The sequence below is a fragment of the Macrosteles quadrilineatus genome, unplaced genomic scaffold (genome assembly GCF_028750875.1).
Source record: "Macrosteles quadrilineatus isolate MER2022 unplaced genomic scaffold, UCM_ALF_1.0 Scaffold_1__1_contigs__length_201487025, whole genome shotgun sequence".
Lineage (NCBI taxonomy): Eukaryota > Metazoa > Arthropoda > Insecta > Hemiptera > Cicadellidae > Macrosteles > Macrosteles quadrilineatus.
Window position 1 is genome coordinate 8,487,544 of NW_026542594.1, and position 22,086 is coordinate 8,509,629.

At 33.5% G+C, this 22,086-nt stretch overlaps 1 protein-coding gene across 2 annotated transcripts in view; it reads right to left on the reverse strand.

The window, feature by feature from the left end:
• The window catches only part of LOC129005061 (prolactin-releasing peptide receptor-like), a 32,468-nt gene extending 13,512 nt beyond the window's left edge, over window positions 1–18,956 (reverse strand). For both annotated transcript variants that reach the window (XM_054433855.1, XM_054433845.1), the window contains exons 1-3: window positions 18,769–18,956; window positions 5,491–6,296; window positions 399–685 (exon numbers count right to left, since the gene is read on the reverse strand). In XM_054433855.1, coding sequence (XP_054289830.1) covers window positions 399–685; window positions 5,491–5,815 — 612 coding nt within the window. In that variant the 5' untranslated portion in view covers window positions 5,816–6,296; window positions 18,769–18,956. The remainder of the gene's footprint in view (window positions 1–398; window positions 686–5,490; window positions 6,297–18,768) is intronic.
• Window positions 18,957–22,086: the final 3,130 nt, after the last annotated feature.

A 22,086-nucleotide genomic window follows, 5' to 3' on the forward strand; every position in this document is an offset into this window, starting at 1 on the left:
CCTACTTAACCAATTTCAAATCCAAAATCACAGAAAGCACTGGTCTTAATGCTAGACATGTATATATGATAGTAGTCAAACAATGTCAAAGCAAACATGTAAATATTATAGTGAGGTTTGAAATTAGCAGTGAAAGTAAAATTAAACATGTATAGTAGTCTACAGGATGGGGAAAATGTGGTTACAAGGTTTAAAAGGCAATATTTTTTGCAAGGGTCGATACATTTATATTGGAAGAGTAAATCAAGGAAAGCGTCAACACAGTCAGTGTAACACTGTGGCTAAAACGTAAACCATATTTAGTTCATAATAAAAAATGAAACATTATTTATGGTTTTCTTACCTTAGGCTACAAAATATCTCTATAAACAATTTAAACGCATTTTCGAGGTACAAACCTGTCTAAACTTCTCGGATGGCCAGTCTTCTTCACAGTAGTACCTGCCCTCTAGGCTGCGGTGGTTCATGTAGATGCCATAGGGCAAAGTGACAAGAAGACTGAACACCCAGATGATGACGATGATGCAGAGACAGGTAGAGAGCTTCATGCGTGGCTGGAACGGGTAGATGATGACGAAGAAGCGGTCGATGGCGATGGAGGTGAGCGTCAGAGTGGAGATGTAGACGCTGGTGCCTTGAGCGTACGCCACCATATGGCACAACACGCGGCCGAAGATCCACCGACCTGGGGAGCAGGTAATGCATTTTACAAACTTCATTGGTTTCAATATACAACATTATGTAGAAAATGTAATGTTGAAATGTTTAGCTAAACGTTTATTTTATTATTAACTAGCTGTTGTACCCGTGCTTTGCAACAGGAAGAGGTCACCAAATAGAAACATTTTAATCTTTACATCTGTTGCATATAATAGTCACACATCCACCAACGCTTTTAGAAACAAAATTAAACTTTTATGGCCTTAATAGAAACGTTAAAGTTATGACTTTTAAGTCTTGTTAGTAGTGGATACCACCATTTTGGTTTTGATTAATTTTAAATCTCATGTAGGCTGATATGAGAACAACTGACCAAATCATCGAATAAAACTTTCACATACATGATTTACCATCATTTCCCTTAATTACATATCTTCTTTCTTTATTTTTGACATGTTAAATTTCAACTTTGAAGTTGCAAAAATACTAAATTATTAAATTTAAATGAATTTTTTTTTTAATTTCACTCATTTTCATATTAAATCACAAATCCTTCCATCTTCAGTTTCTTCACTCACAATAAATCATTAGCAAAACTGAGTCAGCTGCTATAAACTTAAGAAATATTGTTGTACCTTATCAATAGTCTTTAAATTTTTTTTTTTTTTTTAGGGAGAGGAGGGAAAATGCTTTTACGCACACAGGTAGCCAGCCTGTAGTGTGAGACTCCTGAAAATTGTCAGACTACTCACTAAAAAACCCCCTCTACTCTGTTGGACACAGACCTGGAATTGTTTGTAACATTACTTCAAGTCAGGCCAACATGTGACCTAAGCCCTCAGGGCTCGCACCGTTTCTGCCATTTCGATTCTTAATGACCTACAACCGCATCCCGGTCAAGGTCGATCTTCTTGGCACGGAGAATACCCTGGATATAATGTGACACACAGGTCCAATTGTCGTCACCCTCCGTCATAATCGGTATGACCGTGTCCACCGACAGCAGTCCTATTAATTGTTGAGCCTCCAGGCGGGGCCTTTCCCAGCGCTGGCAGTGGAAAAATCACCAGGATGGCGGGCTCGGACACTGTTCGGTAGGCAGGTGCTACCCTCAGTGCTGCCTGACGCTGCACTCGGGCGAGCCGCATCCTGTATGCCTCCTTATTTAGTGCGTCTGCCCACACCTCCGCACCGTACAAGAGTACGGACTGGACCGAAGACATTAACAGCCTTCTACGACTGGACCGAGGCCCTCCGACATTGGCCATCAACCGGCTAAGAGAAGAAACCACCCTAGCGGCCTTGTCCGCTGTACGGAAGATCTGATCCCGCCAGCTAAGCTTGCTGTCTACCATGACCCCAAGATACTTGGCAGAACGAACAGTTTGAACCTCGACGGCTCCCACCCTCAACGGCACGATGGTGTCAATCCGTTTTTTTGTCAAAATCCCGATCTCGGTTTTGCTCAGAGCAAGCGAGAGACCGTGGTCTGCCATCCATGCGTTTATGGTACGCATAACTCGGTTTAGCTTTAGCTGAGCCAGCTCAACGCTACGTGCAGCTATCAAAGCTGCAACGTCGTCTGCGTACCCAACCAAGACTGTTTCCTCAGGCATTTCAGACCTCAGAAGGCTGTCATAAGCGACGTTCCAGAGGTCTGGGCCGAGTATGGAACCTTGGGCAGCACCAGAAGTGACACTCATCGTCCGCGGGTCCTCCGCAGTGTCATACGTTAGGAGGCGAAACCGGAGATAATCTTCTATGATGCGCATGAGGTATGCCGGCACGTGGAAGGTGTTCTCCAGAGCATCCAGCATATCGCACCACCTCGCCGAATTAAATGCATTTCGCACATCGAGCGTTACGAGCAGCACAACCCTGCGAGAGTAGTGGGTAAAATCCTCAGCTCTCATCACGGCTTGCTTCACCTCCTCAATCGCATCAATCGTTGATCGCCCCATCCTGAATCCATACTGACGAGGGGAGAGGTCCCCCGCAGCGACAACGGCTGAATTTAGCCGGGAACGGATCAATTTCTCGAGGACTTTGCCAGCCGTATCCAACATACACAGAGGTCTGTAAGAGGATGGCAGATCTGGGTCTCCCTTGCCCTTCCCAACAAGCACAAGCCTAGCTGTCTTCCAGCACAAGGGGAAAACCCCTTCAACCAGGCAGGCGTTATACATGCTCAAAAGGATCAAGGGGTTGTAGTCAAAACCTTCTTGAGGACTTCACCGGGCACCCCATCGGGACCAGGAGCCTTGTTGTTCTTCAGGGATATGACGGCCGCCACCAGCTCTTCAGGGCTGAAAAGTGGGACGTCGTCCACCCTTCCATAATCCCGCAGTGGGCGCAACGCGTAGGCCGGGAAAAGGGACTCGACTATCCTCTCCATAGACTTGGAACCCGCTCTCCACCTTCCGTCATGGACAGTCTTTTAAAATATGAAAGAAACTATATCTAAATTTTAAAAAATCAAACAAATAATTTAGTACTAAAGACAGCAGACAAAACTAAAATGATTATCAACGCATCAAGGACTAAAAAATGTTATAGCTAATACAGTATATGTTTCATTGCATCTCTGATTCTACTCTACAAAAATATCAACAAACAACTTTATATACAAACCAGTTCTTTTAATAAGTTCCATCGTCCATTGCCTTTAAATTTTCACACTTGCCATTAAGTAAACATGGTAACAGATATTTCATTGATTTTAGAAACAACAGAACACTGTGTACTGCTTAGTTTCATTGGTTTAATTTAAACAGTGGTGTGGCAAAAACAAATAATAAATGTATTAAATAAAGTAAATGTGAACTGAAAGCTATGTTAAGATAAAATAAGAGTATTTTGTATTACTATTTGATAATTAAATATAGTTACACATATACAACAGATTTTAGAACACAAAAATCAGTACAATTTAGTTATTGATGATATTCTTTAGTTTAATTTTAGCATAGGTTTAGCAAAACACAATAACTAAATTTACCTAAATACACATATAAAAATAACAATGTGATGTGCAAGCTAAGTTAATCTAACACATATTAAGCAGTTCAAATTTATTTAAAGTAGCCTCTAAATCCATACAAAACATCTGGTGAGAATACATTGTAATTTTCATACTGTTTCCATGAAAATATATCAATAACATTATTTTCATAACACTTTAGACACTTACAGTAAAACATCGAAAGCAGGGCGTGAGTTGATACAGCAACGCTTTTAAAGTATTTTTTTATTTCTATTATAATTGCCAAAGTTTTAGAATAAATGATCTTTGATAAATCTTTTGATTAAATAAACCACCCACATAGTGTGAAATATTATATTTAATTTCATTGGATCAGCTGTATTAAATTGTGAAATATGCAATTTGGCACTTCTTCTTGTTTACATTGAAATGTCATCGCAAATGTAAACAATGTGTGTTATTCTCATTGCAGCCATGGAGACCAATCAATATTTAATTTTAAAATCCTCATCCCAGAACTTTTAAAGCCAAAGGGGCAAAGTCCACGGTCAGTATCGAAGTGTGAATAGTCCTATAATGGTCTTTGGTATGGTAGCTATATTTTTGTAAAATTTAAGCCCATTTGGTTTAGTAGTTTTTGCACCTATTTGTAACTCACATACAGACAGACACCATTAGATTGTTATAAAATAGTATAGATTGAGTCAAATTAGCTAACAGACATGTTAGACCTGTAACAGAAAATTCTAGCATTTCATTAATCAAACCATCTTTGCTTATGCACGGAGAAAATATTTAATTAAATTAAAAACATTATCAAACATAGGGGAAACTTTTACTCTAAATTTAACTGATTATAAGTAATTAATTAATTAACTAATTCCAACAAAGCTACCTATCTCAATCTGACTGGCAATTAAAACAAAATCCTATAAAAACTCAACGTTGGAGATGGAATTTGAAAGGAATATAAGGCTGAATCACTTTATTCGTTTATAGCTGTATCTTTATTCTAGTCAACATGTTTATAATACCGTAGGTAAAATATTAAGGCCTACATTATTTTGTGGAGAGTATGCGTTAATCGACTGGGGCTAAGTCGTGTATACCTTTCTCATCAACATCACTTTCCCACTATACTAAGTCAATATTTACAATAACTTAGTACTATGTATATGATGGCTTTTGTTAAAATATATACGATATGAGGTGCGTACAACAAAGTATTGATTATCTATAAATATCGGTACAATTTTGGGAATCGTGATTTAAAAGAGTAAAATAATACTGAAGCCTTCAACTCAATGGTACTCGTTAAATAAATGTTACAACCGTTTTATGAGTTATCGAGTGAATGCGATAAACAAATATGAATTGGCGAGAGAACTTCTGTAAGTTATTGCATGTTGATAATGTCACTTTTGATCCTAAAACATACAATTCAAAATTTTTGTGTTGGTTAAAAAGATGTTTTTGTTACTTTAAACAAAACAAACGTTTACCAATATATATTATATTGACAATCTCTTACAATGTATTTATATTTGTTGTAGTTATTTGTCATTTTTAAACGGTTATTATGTTTATTGATGATAAGAATAGGCTTAGCTAGGAAAATGTTTAACTACAGAATTACTATTGTTGTATTTTACTTCTTTTTTACCATCCTATTTCTTAATCTTTTATCGTTTTGTTTTATGTATAGATTGCGTTTTATGCTGAAAAGCTTAGTTTATAATACCAATTTGAATGTTACAACTTTATCATAAGATAAGATAAAAACAAAAATGGCTAACATACGCTGTAATAACGACACAAGTCTAACATACTATGAAAAGTGTACCTACCTAAAAACGAGTAGAGAGGAGTGAACGGGACTGCAAGGACACATAGAAGTATGTCCGACAGAGCGAGGTTGGTGATGAAGCAGTTGGTGACAGTGTGCATAGCCTTGTTGCGCGCCACTACATAGCACACCAACACATTGCCGAACAGTCCCAGGACGAAGATGGTGGTATAGAGTAGACAGAACACTCCCTGTACAGCCTTGTCGTCTATTATATCCTGTCTGTAGGTGGAGTTGTAGTCATCTGTCGGAGTTGTGTTAGTGGAGTTGCTAGAAAACGTATCTATGTTGGCCCGCCTCAGAGCTTCGTATAGGGTAACGTTCATGGCTTATGTAAAAGTTTGCATTTGAAGGTTAGAAAGTGAGCTTACAAAACTTTATAGAACAATTTTAATAAATTTAAATGATTATATTGGTTTTTTGTAACTAAAATTTAAACAAATTTTGTTGGTGGATACAAAGTTAGGAAACTACTTTACGTAATTTTTCATAAAAGACATGATTATCTGTACCAAACAACCTAGTTGGTAATATATCACGATTATCAGTATACATACTTTTAAAAATACAAGCGTCATGTATGAGTTATGTTACAGTTTACTCATTTCGTCACGTATTTGATGGCATTTTCAAATCCATTGCACTCAAAACATCGCATTTAATTGCCACCTAAAATATTTTTATTTAACTCCATTTAAATTACTATTTCGGTTTCTGCACGCTTAAGGATTCATAATTTTGTCTGTCGTAGTTATTACTACTCTTGGTTGTCAAAAGTAGAATCTTCTTGATGGCCATGTTTAGTATCTGAAAGAAAATAATACCATTATTACAACCTTAATGGAATAGAGTAGCATTAATATAGACTACCGGTAAGTCTGAAAACAAATCGAAGTAGTTCTGTTATCTGTCAATTAACAAATAATTTTAATACGTATATGAACGTAGCTGTAAAGAATTTTAACCCAAGAAAAAGACATCATTTAAAAGTCATATTTGTGAAAGCATTAAAAGCTCCACAATTCGTAAGAGTTTTAAAAGATCTCGGTTTAAAAGGAGCGGAGACAGTGTAATGGGTAAACAGGAGCAAAAGTTAATGCAAAAAGCTGTAAACTCTTTGTCGGATTATTGCAAGGGCTACATTACGTTGGTTTTGTTCCAGAATATTTCTTTGTTTGAGAAACATTAGATGTTTTAAAACAATATAACAATGTAGTATGTAAAACAGATAGTGTCGCCTCTGTAATGACAACACTGTTGATGGGCTTTTTATTGTACTAAAGGAATGGCTCTGTTATAGTAAAAAAAAAAAAAAAAAAAAAAAAAAAAAAAAAAAAAAAAAAAACTACAACGAATAACGATTCTTATGGGAATATTATTTTAAGAGTGAAATCACGGCCGACGGGTATTCTTTCGATCTTTAAGATGGAGTATAGTTAGATTTTAAACTAAAATATGTAAGATTATTCAATCTTCTTATATACTACTACGAATCGTTTCTATGAACATCATTAATAACAAATTCTTTGTCCAAGGATAATCAGAATTGCTCTTAAATTTTCTTGCGGAATACTGAAATTGTGTATTTTTAGAAACATTTAAACTACAGGGGTTTGATTATTTAAAATAATACAAATGTTTAGTTTACTAAAATGAATTGTTTGTCAGTTCCTTAAATGTTATAAGACTTATATGAAAGGCCTGGAACCTCAATAGTATATTTAGTACCTAGGGCCAAAAATGAGGTTTTGCTGGCTCAAGATCATTTTTTATGTTCGAGACGAAGTCGAGAATAAGAATAATAATTTATAATAATAAGAATTCATATGAATACAAATTCATCTTAAATGAAAATTTGAATTTCGTATACATACATATGAAGTGTGTTTATGTGTGTAAAGTAAATAATAATAAATGTAAACGATGCACATACTAACAAATCTGAACATTACGATTTGGATAAAGATTTAAATATAATCGTACAACCTTATTGGACGTTTTAGAATTATAAAGTAATAACTGTGAATATAGAACAAATAAAGATGGACGTTGTTTCCATAATACAAATTTGACGTATGATACAAATAGTATAATACAAATAGACGTAATACAAATAGCCTTGACGTATGATAGGCTTCTTTGTTCAGAAAGCAATGATATTATACAGTATGTATAAAATAAAATACATATCATACTGGGTTGATACAAAAATAAGACAATATTTGTTTCAAAAGTATTGAAAACCTCTTCTTGACAAATAAACTACTATTCAACTCAAGCAGTAAGCCATTGGTAGGTGGCCGCATGTTTTCTTAGGAAATATAGCTGCTGTAAATTTTTGTACAGAACATAATGTATTTAGCTTATAAATGTATTAGCTATTTAGATTTCCATATCATTGTACCTCGTTTATTAAACATTCAGTGCTCAGTATTGGCATTGAACCCATAAAGCGATGTCGTTAAAATGTTTATTATTGACATAGTCACGACCCAGCGCTGGCGGCTATCCAAGCCTTTAGAGCCAGCATGAATAGCTGCATACTTCTGCGGCAATTCATAAGGTCACAGTCACAATATAAAATATAATAGTAATTCACGCATTGACTGATCGGTTGTTTAAAAAATATAAGAACATTTAAATACTCTACTACGGCAAACCTGCAAACCTGCGGGGTAGGCAAATTTTAAAATGTCTAATTGGATTCAACAAAAATATTACCATAAACGAGTCATATTTTTATTTCATATGAATTAACGATATATGTAAAGAGTACTTAGGTTTTCTGCTACGAGAAAAAGAAAATTGGTTTATTACTGAAGTTTTAATAGTATAGGATGAAATTAATAAGTTTCATATGTTAATCCAACATATCAAACAGCATATCGGGGGGGGGGGGGCGGTTGCTAAAGGTAATGTCTTATTCTTCATAGGGAAAATTGCAATGTATACTCATAAATAGTTCGAACGAGTCGTGTTTGCAGCCTCTGGTGACTTCAAAAGAAAAAAAGTAGATTAATAACAGTATTTGGAATTTACTGAAGCATTTTTAAAATCTCATGCTTATTAAAATACGTATACCATTTATTGGTTTAATATGTTAATATAATATAATATGATGAATATTATCCGAAAGTGTATTAATGGGTTTTTAAAAGATATGATGAGGAATGAACATCTATATTTTATTTGGCTTTTGATCCCGAATATTGTTTATACATTCAATTTCAAACACACCAGTAAGATGCAATCATGATCCATCAGTTGTAGGCCTATCCGCTCATGACTAACTAGTCAATCACTTAAGTAACACGTAAGCATGTAATAAGATGATGTAATTTGATGCATTAAGTAATGTAAGATTGTTAATGATAACTCTTTTAATTAAGTTTAGAAGAGAGATAAGCTACATAATATGGTAAACGCCTTGTTAATACTTTTAATTTAAATAAATATAATTCAAAGAGTACTTGATAGAACATATTAGTTATAATAAAATAAATGTTACAACTTATGTGTTAAGATACACATTTTGAGTCCTTGTATCGCAGATGTGGCTATCCAGTGTGAACCATATATAATTTGTAGCTGTCTGATTTTAAGGTTAACGTACCTTGCTTTTCAAAGCAACCTAAGCCATTGTTTCTTGAAGATTTTTAAAGAATTCATAAGATCGGGTACGAGTTCAATATTCAATTTAAATTATTACAATTACGGTACGTTTTAAGATTTGTATAGCTTCTAGTACATCTTTTAATCTAGAAACCCCGTTTGGTGATGTGTTCCTGTATGATAGAGATATGTGTTTTGGCAAAAAATAAACATTTTATTTCGTTTTACAAAACAGAAATTGATATTACTGATGGTAAATTTATTCACAAGTATATTTATAAATAAAAATATTATAACAATAAATTAAGATCACAAAAATAAAAATAAAATCTGTTCACAACAGATTAAGAATAAATTAGGCCTATGTAGAAATAAGACGAAGAAGTTAAGTGAATAATTTTATCGGACAAGGATTTAAATTCTTTATGTATTTGAAGTAGGAACCTAATTTTGAATGTATGGAAAACTAAAGCCGGTAACAAATGTTTTCCCTGTAAACCTAATGCATAACGGCACAGTCCGTTGGTCACACTGAAACCACGCTTTGCCTCTAAACTGGATATCCTTGGGGATCAATAAAGTATATAAAACCAAAACAAATCATAGATCAAAACAAAAAGTATTTCTTCAATCCAAATTCAGTTTTATTTTAAGAAATCTAACTTTAGGTTTATTCCATTTGATCAGTTTTTTCTTTTACCCTATGATCCAAAGTTCTTATTTATGATGATTATATAACCTTTGACAGAACAGGAAAAGAGGTAATATCGATTGTAGAGTATGGCCGAGAAACAACCTTGCCATTCAATGGCACTTCTTGTAAACAGTTGGCCTAAACAAAGTCAGTGACGTTTGTCCTAATGAAACTAGCAAGAACTCTAGTTACGCAGCCCAGGTAATATTTAACACTAACGTGCAAGTTTTGCAACAGAGTGGGGGAAATATTGTAGTGTCACAGAGGATTGGATAGGTTTTCTGTGCAGTTTGTATTAGGAATTATATTAAATTGTGTGTGTTTTTTTTATTATATTTTTAGAAGATGGAGTTGAATTGAAAACATTTTTAGCATTTTTAAACAATTAACTCGATAAAGAATCGGAAACATGTATTTTTGACCTTTGTTATTGTTAAAAAGAAAATACCAATTCTTATTTTCATATATTAAGGTATCTATTATAAGCGAGTGCGATTCTAGACATGCCATTTATGACATTGGGTTGTCTGAAATCTAACAAAAGCTAGATTTTTGATCGACAAAACCAAGAATGGACAGTTTCCTTGCAAAAAAGTAAAAAATCAAATGACCAAAGTAACTTTACAGAATAGATGTTATATTTACGAGACAAGCTATAACACCTTTCTCTAGTTTACATATTTTGTCTACAATGTTTCGTTCTTTGCATCCAGCTAGGAAAACGTGTTTTTAATCCTTCGTCGTTCATCATCGTTATTTGCATTTTACTTCAACACTTGTTTCCTTTTATACGATTATATAAAGCCTTTTTCAGCTGATAAAATGTATTCTTATAAAAGGTTAACTAAGAGTCTGTAATGTATTTTTTAATAGCATTTGCATATTTATTACTCCCGTTACTAGTTTTCTTTAATCTAAAGATAATGAGATAAAATAATACTTAAGTAAATCGTATGACTAACTATAATGCTTGTATATTTTACGAATCATTAGACTACATGATCTTGACTTGTTTAAACAATTTTATAACGAATACAACACCGGTCGAACCAAACATATAGTAATGAATACAAAAGTGTAGTATTTTAGAGATAGTGATAGAATTACGTACATTAATAACAGCAATGCTTTTCTTTTATTTACAAACTTATAATCAATGATATATTAAATAGTAGTTTGGTCAAACTCCAATGAAAATTTGTTCATATTTGGAAATGTGTATTTCGTCTATGGTCTTTTCGAAGCAATCCAAAATTCGTTCATTAAACTGTCAAAATCAGGATTAACGTTCTTCTTATACCAGTAAATACAAAGTATATTTTTCCCCTTTATTCCATAGCCGTTGGTCGTAATTTAAATGAGGGACTTACATAACGATTTGTGCATACATAACACACATATATGAGACAACCAACAAGCTGATGAGAAATGAGAGCTTGTTAAATGCATTTGTGATATGCAGGCTAAAACACGCTCTCTGACGAAGTGTAATTAGATTCGCTTGCGTAACAAGTTTGTTTCGTTGACCGTTGTTAACTCAGTTACGTTTACAGTATGGCATGATATATAAAGTTAAGCCAGTAAAATTTTATCACGAAAAAGAACAGTTAAAAGGCTTTTTAGAAGGTTTTAAACATATTAAATGGGGTTTTAAATGCTAAAAATTTAGTTTAAATAAAAAGACTACACACTAAAAATAAGTAGATAAATACTTGGGTAAAAAAAAAGATTAATCAACGTTATTATCTCGTATTTAACAGGAGCAAAACTAGGTTCCTACTCCTAAGAAAAGATTTAAACTCCTTCTCATTTAGTTTAGAAGATTGTTCAACTAATCAGACTTGTTCTCTCTCCCTACTCGTTTTGGAGGCTTAAATATTCAGGACCCGACAAAAAAACGATGGTATTTCATTAAAAAAATCAAAACAATGCACAGAAAAATAATATTAGCCATTAAAAATGGACAACCATTAAAGATTAATGATCATGTATCAACTCTACAAGATGTAAAATACCCCCGCCGCAGCAAACCTGCCGTCTAAGCGAATTTCCATTTGGCTTAATTGATTTTCAATTGATCTATTTAAATAACATTAGGTTTAACGAGTACCTAGGTTTGCTGCTACAAGGAAACTAATAAAGTGTGTGTTTTAAGTAAAATAATTATTGCTTAGTATAAAATGAATATATTTGCCAAGTTTGATCAAAAGATATCCATAAACAAGCAAACTACAACATTTTACAATATTCTCCATAAGAATAACATGGGAATTTTAAATTTAAATTTTGTTTTAGTTTTCTCCGTAACCAATAACCGTACAAAAACACTTTGATATACTGAATTGTTGGTTTTTTTTAAGCTCTTTAAGAAGGTTTAGAGAAAAATTGGAAAATTTTGTGTTTTGAGGGTCAAAAGTGAGAAAAGCCAATTTTTACCCCATAAAACCCCCCATAAAATCCTGTTCCCATGGTCCGATCATGCTGGATCGCGAACTCATTCAAGTTTATCCCACCTTACACCTTCAAACCAAATTTCATCAAAATCGGATAAAAATTACTCAAGTTATCGTGTTCACGGACACATATATATATAAATCTATATATATATATATACATATATAAACATTTGAACGAATGGTGTTTTTGGCCTCTGGGGACATCAAAATGAAAAAGTAAATCGGTCCCGGGCCTAAGTCTTACCATGAGACCTACGGTAATATCTACTTCCCTATAGGGAAATTCGCTAAAAGAAGAGAAAACTAGAAAAAGACACTTTGGCTAAAGCAAATAATGAACGAATTATGCAATTACTTCCTGAAACTCAGAAGAAGCCAATAATTAGAATTGTAGCAGGGAATACTAGCCAATGGTTAACTGTGACACCATGTGCATCTGATCATACGGATTTGTCCCCGGATCAATTCAGAGATGCTTTGTCAATTCGCTATGGCCGCACACTAAGAAATTTACCAGTACGATGTGATGGTTGTGATCAACCTATGAATCTTACACATGCTTTAAATTGTAAAAAAGGAGGATTGATCAAACATGAGCATGATCAACATTGAGACCACTGTGTTGCGATAGCAAATATGGCCTGGAAAGGGGTTGAAGTCGAGCCTATTATGAGAGAAGCTGACCCCGTAAACAATGTGCCTGCTTTGAAAACTGATTTTAAAGTTAATGGTATTTGGGAGGCTGAGAGAGTAGCGTTTTTTGATCATCGCATTGTTAATGCTGACGCTCCCTCTTACGCCGACCAAGAATGGGGAACAACATCTCGAAACTATGCCGTTCAGAAACACAATAAATATGACAAATCAGCCGAAGACATCAGAGGAAGCTTCACACCATTATTATGTTCCACGGAAGGAGTCCCCCACAAAGAATATGAAGCGTTTCAGAGGAAAACAAGCGAAGCCCTGGCTGTAAAATGGAGAAAACCATACTCCCAAATTATCGGATGGTTGAGGATCCAAAGCCAGCTTTCCATCATTCGAGCAGTTTCGCTTAGGCTACGGAGAACTAGACGTAAAATTCTAAGCATTCAATTGGAAGATAGTGCCGCAATTCCCCCATTGCTCTATTGAGCTTTCATTTTATTTTTTTTATACATCCCAAGTAGCTAGTCATTTAGACTTCAAAAATTCTTTTTAACCCAAAGATTATCACATATATTTGTAGATTTTTTTACAGCGAATACTATATTACACTATGTTTTTATAAAAATTTTGTTCTAGATTTGTATTACCTACAATTGGTTGCGATGAACTATACTGTTACAAAATATCTTAATTGGTTTTACGAGTTGTAGAAAATATGACGTGGAGATATAATTATAATCTAAAATAAATGTGGAAGCGTAAAAAGATTTTTGTTTCTAAACAGATAATGACATCAATTTACAAAGTTATCTTTAACATCCATAAAACTGTTAGAAACTCCTTTTCCCAAACTTACGAAGGGTTAGACTTAGTATTTAGGTAAAAAGGTAAAACACAATTTACAAAAATCGCTTTCGGGAAAATATATACGATTATATCTAACACTAATTAATTATTGTTTTACATATTATATTCAAGTTAAACATTTTTATATAAGTTTATTAAACATACCATTACTAAATTGTTGAAAGACGTTTTCATTTAGAGTGGTAATTATAATTACAAAACCCTTTGACGGTTACAAAGGACTTGGCTATGTAATATTATTTCATATCACAGTTCAGGACCTAAAGTTACTAACGACATTGCTGTAATGTGACTCCCGACCTTAACAGAGGACCTGCCTAATTGCTTAGTCAGAGATTAGTGGACGAGCCGGGTCAACTTGCTGACTGGTGACAAATTAGAGTTAGCGTCGACCCTTAGGGAGTTTAGACTGAATTTAGATATCTTGATAGCATATATTATAAATGACAGGCTTTGAAATCGTTAGCTTACTTTAAATATGGTGTAATGTTTAATTAATCACCCTCAATCTTATTATTACCAGTTTTAGGGTTCGAAACAGAAGTGTTTAAGGAATATGTTTAGTCAGTTTAAAATAATCTCAAGGAAAATATTGAAGAATGCAAAAAGTTTTGCTGAGTTAACTACGTATCTCTTTTGTATAGACAAATTAAGACACTTATATTTAAGTTATAAAAATACTCAAATAGTCATCGTGGTCTCCAAAAATTTACCCCAAACTAATCCAAACATAATGAAAATAATGATGCGTTTTATTTTCAATAAACTATAAACTTTGTTTAAATAAATACATTGCCGGTTAAAAACCAGTTTCCGGATATTAGGAGTGGTAAAAGAAACTACACCCTGCACTATTGAAGACTATGTGCATAGACAAGTAATCTCTAGTAAAAGCTAGATGTAGATAAGAAATAACAATTAAATATACGAGTAATTTAATCCTTAAAACATTTGTCATGACTTAAAACTGTATATACTCGCAAAATTATTGTTTTATTGCTACATCGTAAAGAAAGCTATATAATGTATAACAAATAAATTAAAAATAAATTGCTGATATTTTCAAAACTACTTGATATCTATGTACAATTTTTTGTATTTGTGAATATTTATTAAATACTTGCTTTTTAATACAGTACAAGAAATGTTACAAGTCAAATTATTTCATGGAATTAGCGTGTTTTTACTACCGCCATACAAGAAACCAAAGTAGAAAGTGTGGAGGTTATAAAGAAGCTCAATAAATCTACGCCGGGTAAAGGTTTAAGACACAGCTTTCATAACACTAGCCGTAGTAAAAACATTATTAAACGTTTGTGATGTATAGCTCAATAAAGCCGGGGGTAATACCTTACTTTAACTTATAACGAGTACAAAACAATCGTGAAGATGTATTTTTTGACAAGTATTTTCATACCAATGATAATGGGGTAATTTATTAGCAACAGCTACAATACCTAGCACCTTAAAAGTATTGTGGAGTGTTCGAATAGTAGTTTTTCTGGGGTTTTGGACTCATTAAATTACAATTTTTTACCGTATTGTTTGCGTTATGACTAAAAAGAAATTGTTCATTGTAGGCCTACTTATAGCTTGATTTCCATTGGATAATAGATTTTGTTTAGGATGGATGTGAAAAAATTAAGCAGGTATTTAAATATAGCCATATACAAACTAGGGGTTCTACATCAAATTACCACAATGCAACAAACTGATAAGTAATACGTGTAATTCATATTGTGTAGGCCTACCATGAGTAGTACTATTGTTAAAGCATAAAAGATTCTTCAAATGGCATCTAATGTTATGAATTCAATTTTTCAGAACAAGAGTATGAATGTTTACCTTCAATTCAAAAATCTCTCTTGGGGAGTTACATAGTGTGACAATTTGATATTTTTATCCTTGAATCCACCCGTCGTTGATTATTGCTGTAGCTGAGCTATTGAAATAAGAGGCCACTATTCGTGCGATAATAACCTAAGCTTTGTCGTAAATAGATTTAACTCAAAAAATAATATAAGATTCACCTTTGAAGATTGGACGTATTTCGGGTATTGGGCCTGAATACGTTTCCCAGAATGGGTCGATTTACTTAAAACTCATCTTTTTTCCCAACAAATAATATGCCTAAACTAATTAACCTACATAGCTCCGTCTTGTTTCACCTACATCCACTACAAATGTTTCTCCGAATGTGACATTCTCCAAAGGTTTAAAGAAAAAACTAGGTCTATACAAATTAAATATAATGTTTCTTTAAACCATTTGTTAATTCCATTTTTCATGAAACATATGCAGTCGTTAAAAAAACTATATTTGAACTGCAAGTTGAGTTATGTGAATTATGTTATGAGTTATGTTAGCTCATATGTTATGTGAGTTATTATATACTGAGCAGTTCAGCTACAAAATGGAATTTAAATGTAAATGTATTAATTCTTTGTGTAACACAATTTTTATGAAATATCAATATTGTTCTACTACTTACAAGTATTTAATTGATGCACGATCAAAATAATGTACGCGATTAAATTATGTTAATACTAACCTTAAATAACCATTTTACTCACATGTACAAGATACTTTATTATTGAAACAAATTACTTTTCTATTTGAAATAAAGGGACCAAAGAGATCAAACTCATTCTTTTGTGCTGATGAAATCCTAAAAGCAATATGCTACAGTTTAGAAGCAAGATAATTAAAATGTCGTCTAGGTCTGTGCTATAAATGGTCTTCTGAGATTGAGTTTCAACCAATAATTAATTAATCCGGTTTGTATTTCAGTGACTATTCCTAAGGAGTAGAACATATTCTAACGACCTTTTTGGAAAGACCAAGGTTCCGAAACACCCTATCTGTTCTTTTCAGGACGCCGATGGACACAAATTGCCTTTCTCTCGAATGGTGGACCTTCCAAGTTTTATCGTGGGGTTTTAAATTTCAAAAAAACTTTTTTCAATTAATATTATATTTTTGTGATTTATTGTGTCTACTAATCAACTCAGCCAAAATAGGCATTTGAAATTGGATGAACTAAATGGTTGATCTAATTCCAAATCTACCATTACTTTACTACAGCTCTATTTGATGCTCAGGGGGTGACTTTGTTTTTTGAGGTTTCATATATAACAAATAACTCCTTTTGTTTGTGTTCCATTTGTATGATAATTGATCTCTAACCATATCGTTATAACTACTTTCTGTATACTGCGTCGTTTATAGCTTAAAGTTATTTGGTTAATAGTCATTTCAACTGAATGAAACCCCCACACAGTAAGTTAATCATCAACAAATGACTACTCAGACGTGTCAGGTAAATATGGGGACATCGAAATGAAAAAGTAAATTTGTCCCAAGTCTAGGTCTTGCCGTGTCACTTACGGTAATAGCTTCTTCCTTCCCTATAGGGAAATTCGTTAAAACTTTGTGAAAAAATGTGTTCAAATACGTTTAATATGTTTTTATAACTAAAGTTAATACGAAAGTATTTGATATCATTGTTTAAAACTTGTAGAACACCAGTTATAGTAGTAAAACCACAAGGAATAGGGCCTATGTGTTTTATTTCGCTCTTCTATACAAATTATTAGTACTGCATGTACAAAACAATAGACTGTATAAAAATACAAAAACACGAATCTAAAAATAGTTACATTAAACAAAGTTGGTTTTGGTTTTTACGGCTCGTGTTGATTACGACAATTGTAGGCTAACGCGAGAATATGATTAATATTAAGACTAAGATAATGTATATAAAATAATGTTAAAACTGCATATAAGATGTACATTTTTGTTAACCCAATGATGTAAAACCAAATTATATCAGAGCATTTCCTACAGGTTCAATTTTAAAATAGGATTTGTTAGTAGGAACAATGGGACATCGATCCGACGAAACATATGTTGGCCATCTGCTGAAAACTAAACTCTCTGTTTCAACTTGTTTTGTTCCCTTTGGGATTTGTAAAAACGTTCCTATTGTCAACAAACACATCAACATTCTATCTCTTCTCAGAGTTTTACAAAAACATATGCATTTGGTCTACGATAACAGAAAATGATAATTACTCATAAGCCTTTTGATTGTATTCGGTCGGTTTCAATTGAAAATTAACTGTTTTAAACATCTTTCCTACACACACAACTTTTATTCAATAGCCTTCATGAACTTACAGCCCTTGTTACTACAACCTCAGTTGTTTTATCCGAGTAAATAAGTTGAATTATTTCAACATAGTTTTTCACGATGTATGGAAATATGATTTATGTTATGCGCAAAACCTTGAATTATGTTTGTAATTGAACATTAGAAAATAATATAGTAACTTCAACTTTTTTTCGACAGTAGCCTATAACTTCTACCGCAAAATTGTTGTATAACCGTATACAGACACCTAACAATTGATTATTACAAGAATACATAGCTAAACGCAATCTCAGATACTAGTTAGTATCTGAGATTGCGTTTAGCTATGTATTCTTGTAATACACCCTTCCAACGCTGTTGGAATAATTATGCAAAATAATAGGGAAAGTACAATAAAAATGTTCTTTTTTTATTATAATAATACGTTTGGCCTATATATTTGAAATAGCTTGATCATAAGAAAACTAAGAATATGTATATTTATCAAATCTTAATTCTATTTTATAACGACATAACATCTCAGTTATTCAGAGTTGTTTGTTAAAAATTAGCTCATAACCATTTATTATATAATAATCAATATAATTACAATATTCTTCATCGATCAATATACTACATATATAAATATATACTTTTTAATCAATATGTATTGTATATCCGTTAACTTATATGCTAATTGTATCTAATTTTATGTAAACCCTTCTTTGTTAATACAATTCTTAATACTAATGTAAAATTTTGAAAAGCAATACTCGGATTTTCATAAACTAAAACTTTTAAGCTTGGCAAATCAAATGTGTGCCTACTTCAACACAAAGAACAACGCTTGCTCTCGCTTATATTACTTACATTGTTCCAAAACAAACTTCGCTCGACAATACCACGGTTATGACAGTTACGTCAATCAGTCACATGACTTGTGACGGACGCTACACTTGACACTAGTCAGCTGACAGTCGCTGTACGCTATGTTATGAAGCAACAAGTTTCACGATACGTTGCGAAGCGACTGAGGGAGCCGGACGCAGCTTCGTCGCGGACTGTGGACGACTGACGCGTCGAGACGTCTCTAGGTAGCTAGCGACGCCTAGACGTCGGTACGCAGCCGCCGCCCCCTCCCGTCCCCCCCCCCCCCCACCCTTGGCAACATCACCCGGTAGTGTGCAGTGGAAACTCCGTGAGAAATACACAATGTTAGAGGCTCTAGAGAAACAAACGATTAAAATATTTCTTGTAATTTTACAAAATTGGTCAATATTTTTTATGTTATTAGCTATACATTTCCGGACACAATTTCACTCGATATGGCCTAATGTTCGTGTAATTGGAGAGCAATCAGCTATTGTTGTTATAGTCAACTAGGTATGTGGTCTCAGGTGTGCCAATTGAGCGGAGCGATCAAATATGTAAATAAATAAATGATATTATTTCTAAAAACCATTTGTTATTAAAATATATCGTGGATATATAAGAACATTTATCGTAGATATAAAAATAATTAAAATTGTATTGATTAATGCGATACCTTACTATAGGCTAATATAATTAGTTAAAACCTAATGTTAGCAGAGATCTTCTTGTGTCTTTCTATCTACCTTTAATTGACTGTCCATATACTGTTCTTGAATATGCTTGTAACTCTTCCTATCGAAAATAGCTCAATCAGCAAACCTTCCATAGTCCTTATTATCGGCAACGCTACATAAGTCAAGCCGAGAGAAAATTCTGGTTTGTCAGGTCCACCATTCCCTGATCTTAAGTTAAAACTTGGCTGCCAAAACAAAAATCCATATATATATATATATATATATATATATATATCTCCACTACCACTATCCTCAAGACTCCTATTTATTTCCCTTTAATTTGTTGTTTAATGTTCTCCGTCGTATAGGTATACGTATGTAAAATTGGTAAAACCGCATCTTTCTAATGGCCTATTTAGACAAAACATAAAATTCATGATATACTCATTAGTTACAAACATCTAGCTAAATTATGTGTTCTCCATTTACAAAATATAAAAGTTAACAACAGATAAGATACAACATATGTAATTATTTTTTTTTTTTTTGCTAAAATAATTTAGTCAATTTTGTTGACACTGACGTTTACATTAGTTTCCACAAAAAACAAGCATCAGAACCGGATTCAAGTTTTACAATAGGTAAGAAGTTCATTCATAGAAAAGATAATAATGAATCCCCCTGATAATAACGGACATTTAATAGTATATTTCGTACCTAGGGCCGAAAATGAGGCTTGCCGGCTCGAGATAGTTTTTAAGTTCGAGACAAAGTCGAAAACTTAATTTGATTGAGAGCTGCAAAACCATTTCGGTCCGTGGTACGAACGCTATTTTCACCACACTATACCCTATTACTACTATTCATCACTAATAGTGCACACTGATAGTCAACACAACTACAACTTTAAGGTTATGTGAAGAAATAATTTGAGGAATCAGAAAAAAATAAAAATAAATAGTTGCTAGGCAACGGTGACAGTAACACAATTCTATGGATTTTGATTGTGTATTTAAAATGCATTCATGTTTCAAGTAAGTAAGCAGACAGCTGATTTTGCGGCCCCGGGCTGTAAAAATCTGCTCGGTCCCCAAATTACCATGACAGCTGGCATGGCCAGCAAAACGTAACTTTCAGCCACCAATTAATTAACGTATGTAATTCAGCCAAAACATCATAGTGTGGTGAAAAACAAATAGTGGGTTTCTTATAGTTTTATACAGTACTAGCTGTAACCCGCGGGCTTTGCCCCGATTACTTCTTAATTTTCAAGATGATCTCGTTCGCATGGCTCAATCACGTCCTGGTTGAAGTTCGTTCGCTACGCTCACTCACCTTTAGGTTGGAGCTCGTTAGCTACGCTCACTCACCTTTAGGTTGGAGCTCGTTCGCTGCGCTCACTTGCCTTCAGGTTAGCTCGTTCGCTACGCTCACTTGCCTTCAGGTAAGCTCGTTCGCTACGCTCACTTGCCTTCAGGTAAGCTCGTTCGCTACGCTAACTCGCCTCCAGGTTGAAGTTCGTTCGCTACGCTCAGTCACCTTTTGGTTGCAAATTAGCTGTTGTCATGAATATAAAAGAAATAATAGTGCTGCACCCTGTTGGTAATCCTTTTAACTTTAATGCTATTGAACATCATAGAACAGAACCAACTTGTTTAATTGAAACAGCTGTTAAGATTCATTAATTCCATCTCTCATAAGGTTAACATGGGAAACTCCAGAGCCACTGGGGCGGAGCCGATTGGACGGATCACGAAATTGATGGTGTATAAACCTATTCTATGACATTCTACACGTATGTAGCAAGTTTCGTGGCAATCGGTTCAGCGGTGTCTAAGTTTATCACTGCCAAACAAACAAATATATATATATATATTTATATACAAACATCCTCTTTTATACTTATAGATATATATACATATTTTTCAATTGAAATATTTTAAACTTGGATCTTTTTATTGGATAGAGACTAATTAGTGCTTTTATTAATTAATATTGTATTTGCCGAGTGTTCAAAAAATGAAAAGATTGTAAATAAAATTCTGATAAACAAAATTTAATAGCTAAATGAAATAGTTTGTTTAAATTCCCAGTTACATTTATCAATATTATTTTTTATATTAATAACATTTGCATTAATTTGAGATTAGTGCACTCAAAAATGTCCAACACCTTACTTATAAACTGTGGCTTTTAAGGGTTGTGGCTTTGATTTTACTCGTCGCGGTCGGCAATTTTACAAAATTTAATGGTTCTTCCTTAGTAAATACCGATCGGTAAATGTGTATTTGTTTGTGTTTGTGTCTTATGTACTGTATATCGTTTGACTAAACTAAACAGGCTGAACATTTCTCACTGGAAGCCTGATGATATCACAACGTCATACTGAAACCTATGCCGCAAATGACCGATTTATTTTAAACTGAAAGTTAACCATGGCCTGGCGTTGTTAACTGTCAATAGTTTAGAATAAATGGGCTCAAAATGTTTATGATAAAATGAGTAACTTTAAAGTAACTATCACTAGCCTTAGAAAATTAAATTAATACCTGATATGTTATGCGTTAAAATAATATTCATCCATCCATATAACCATATTATACATACTGTATATCCGTAATCCATTGACACACGCACGTCG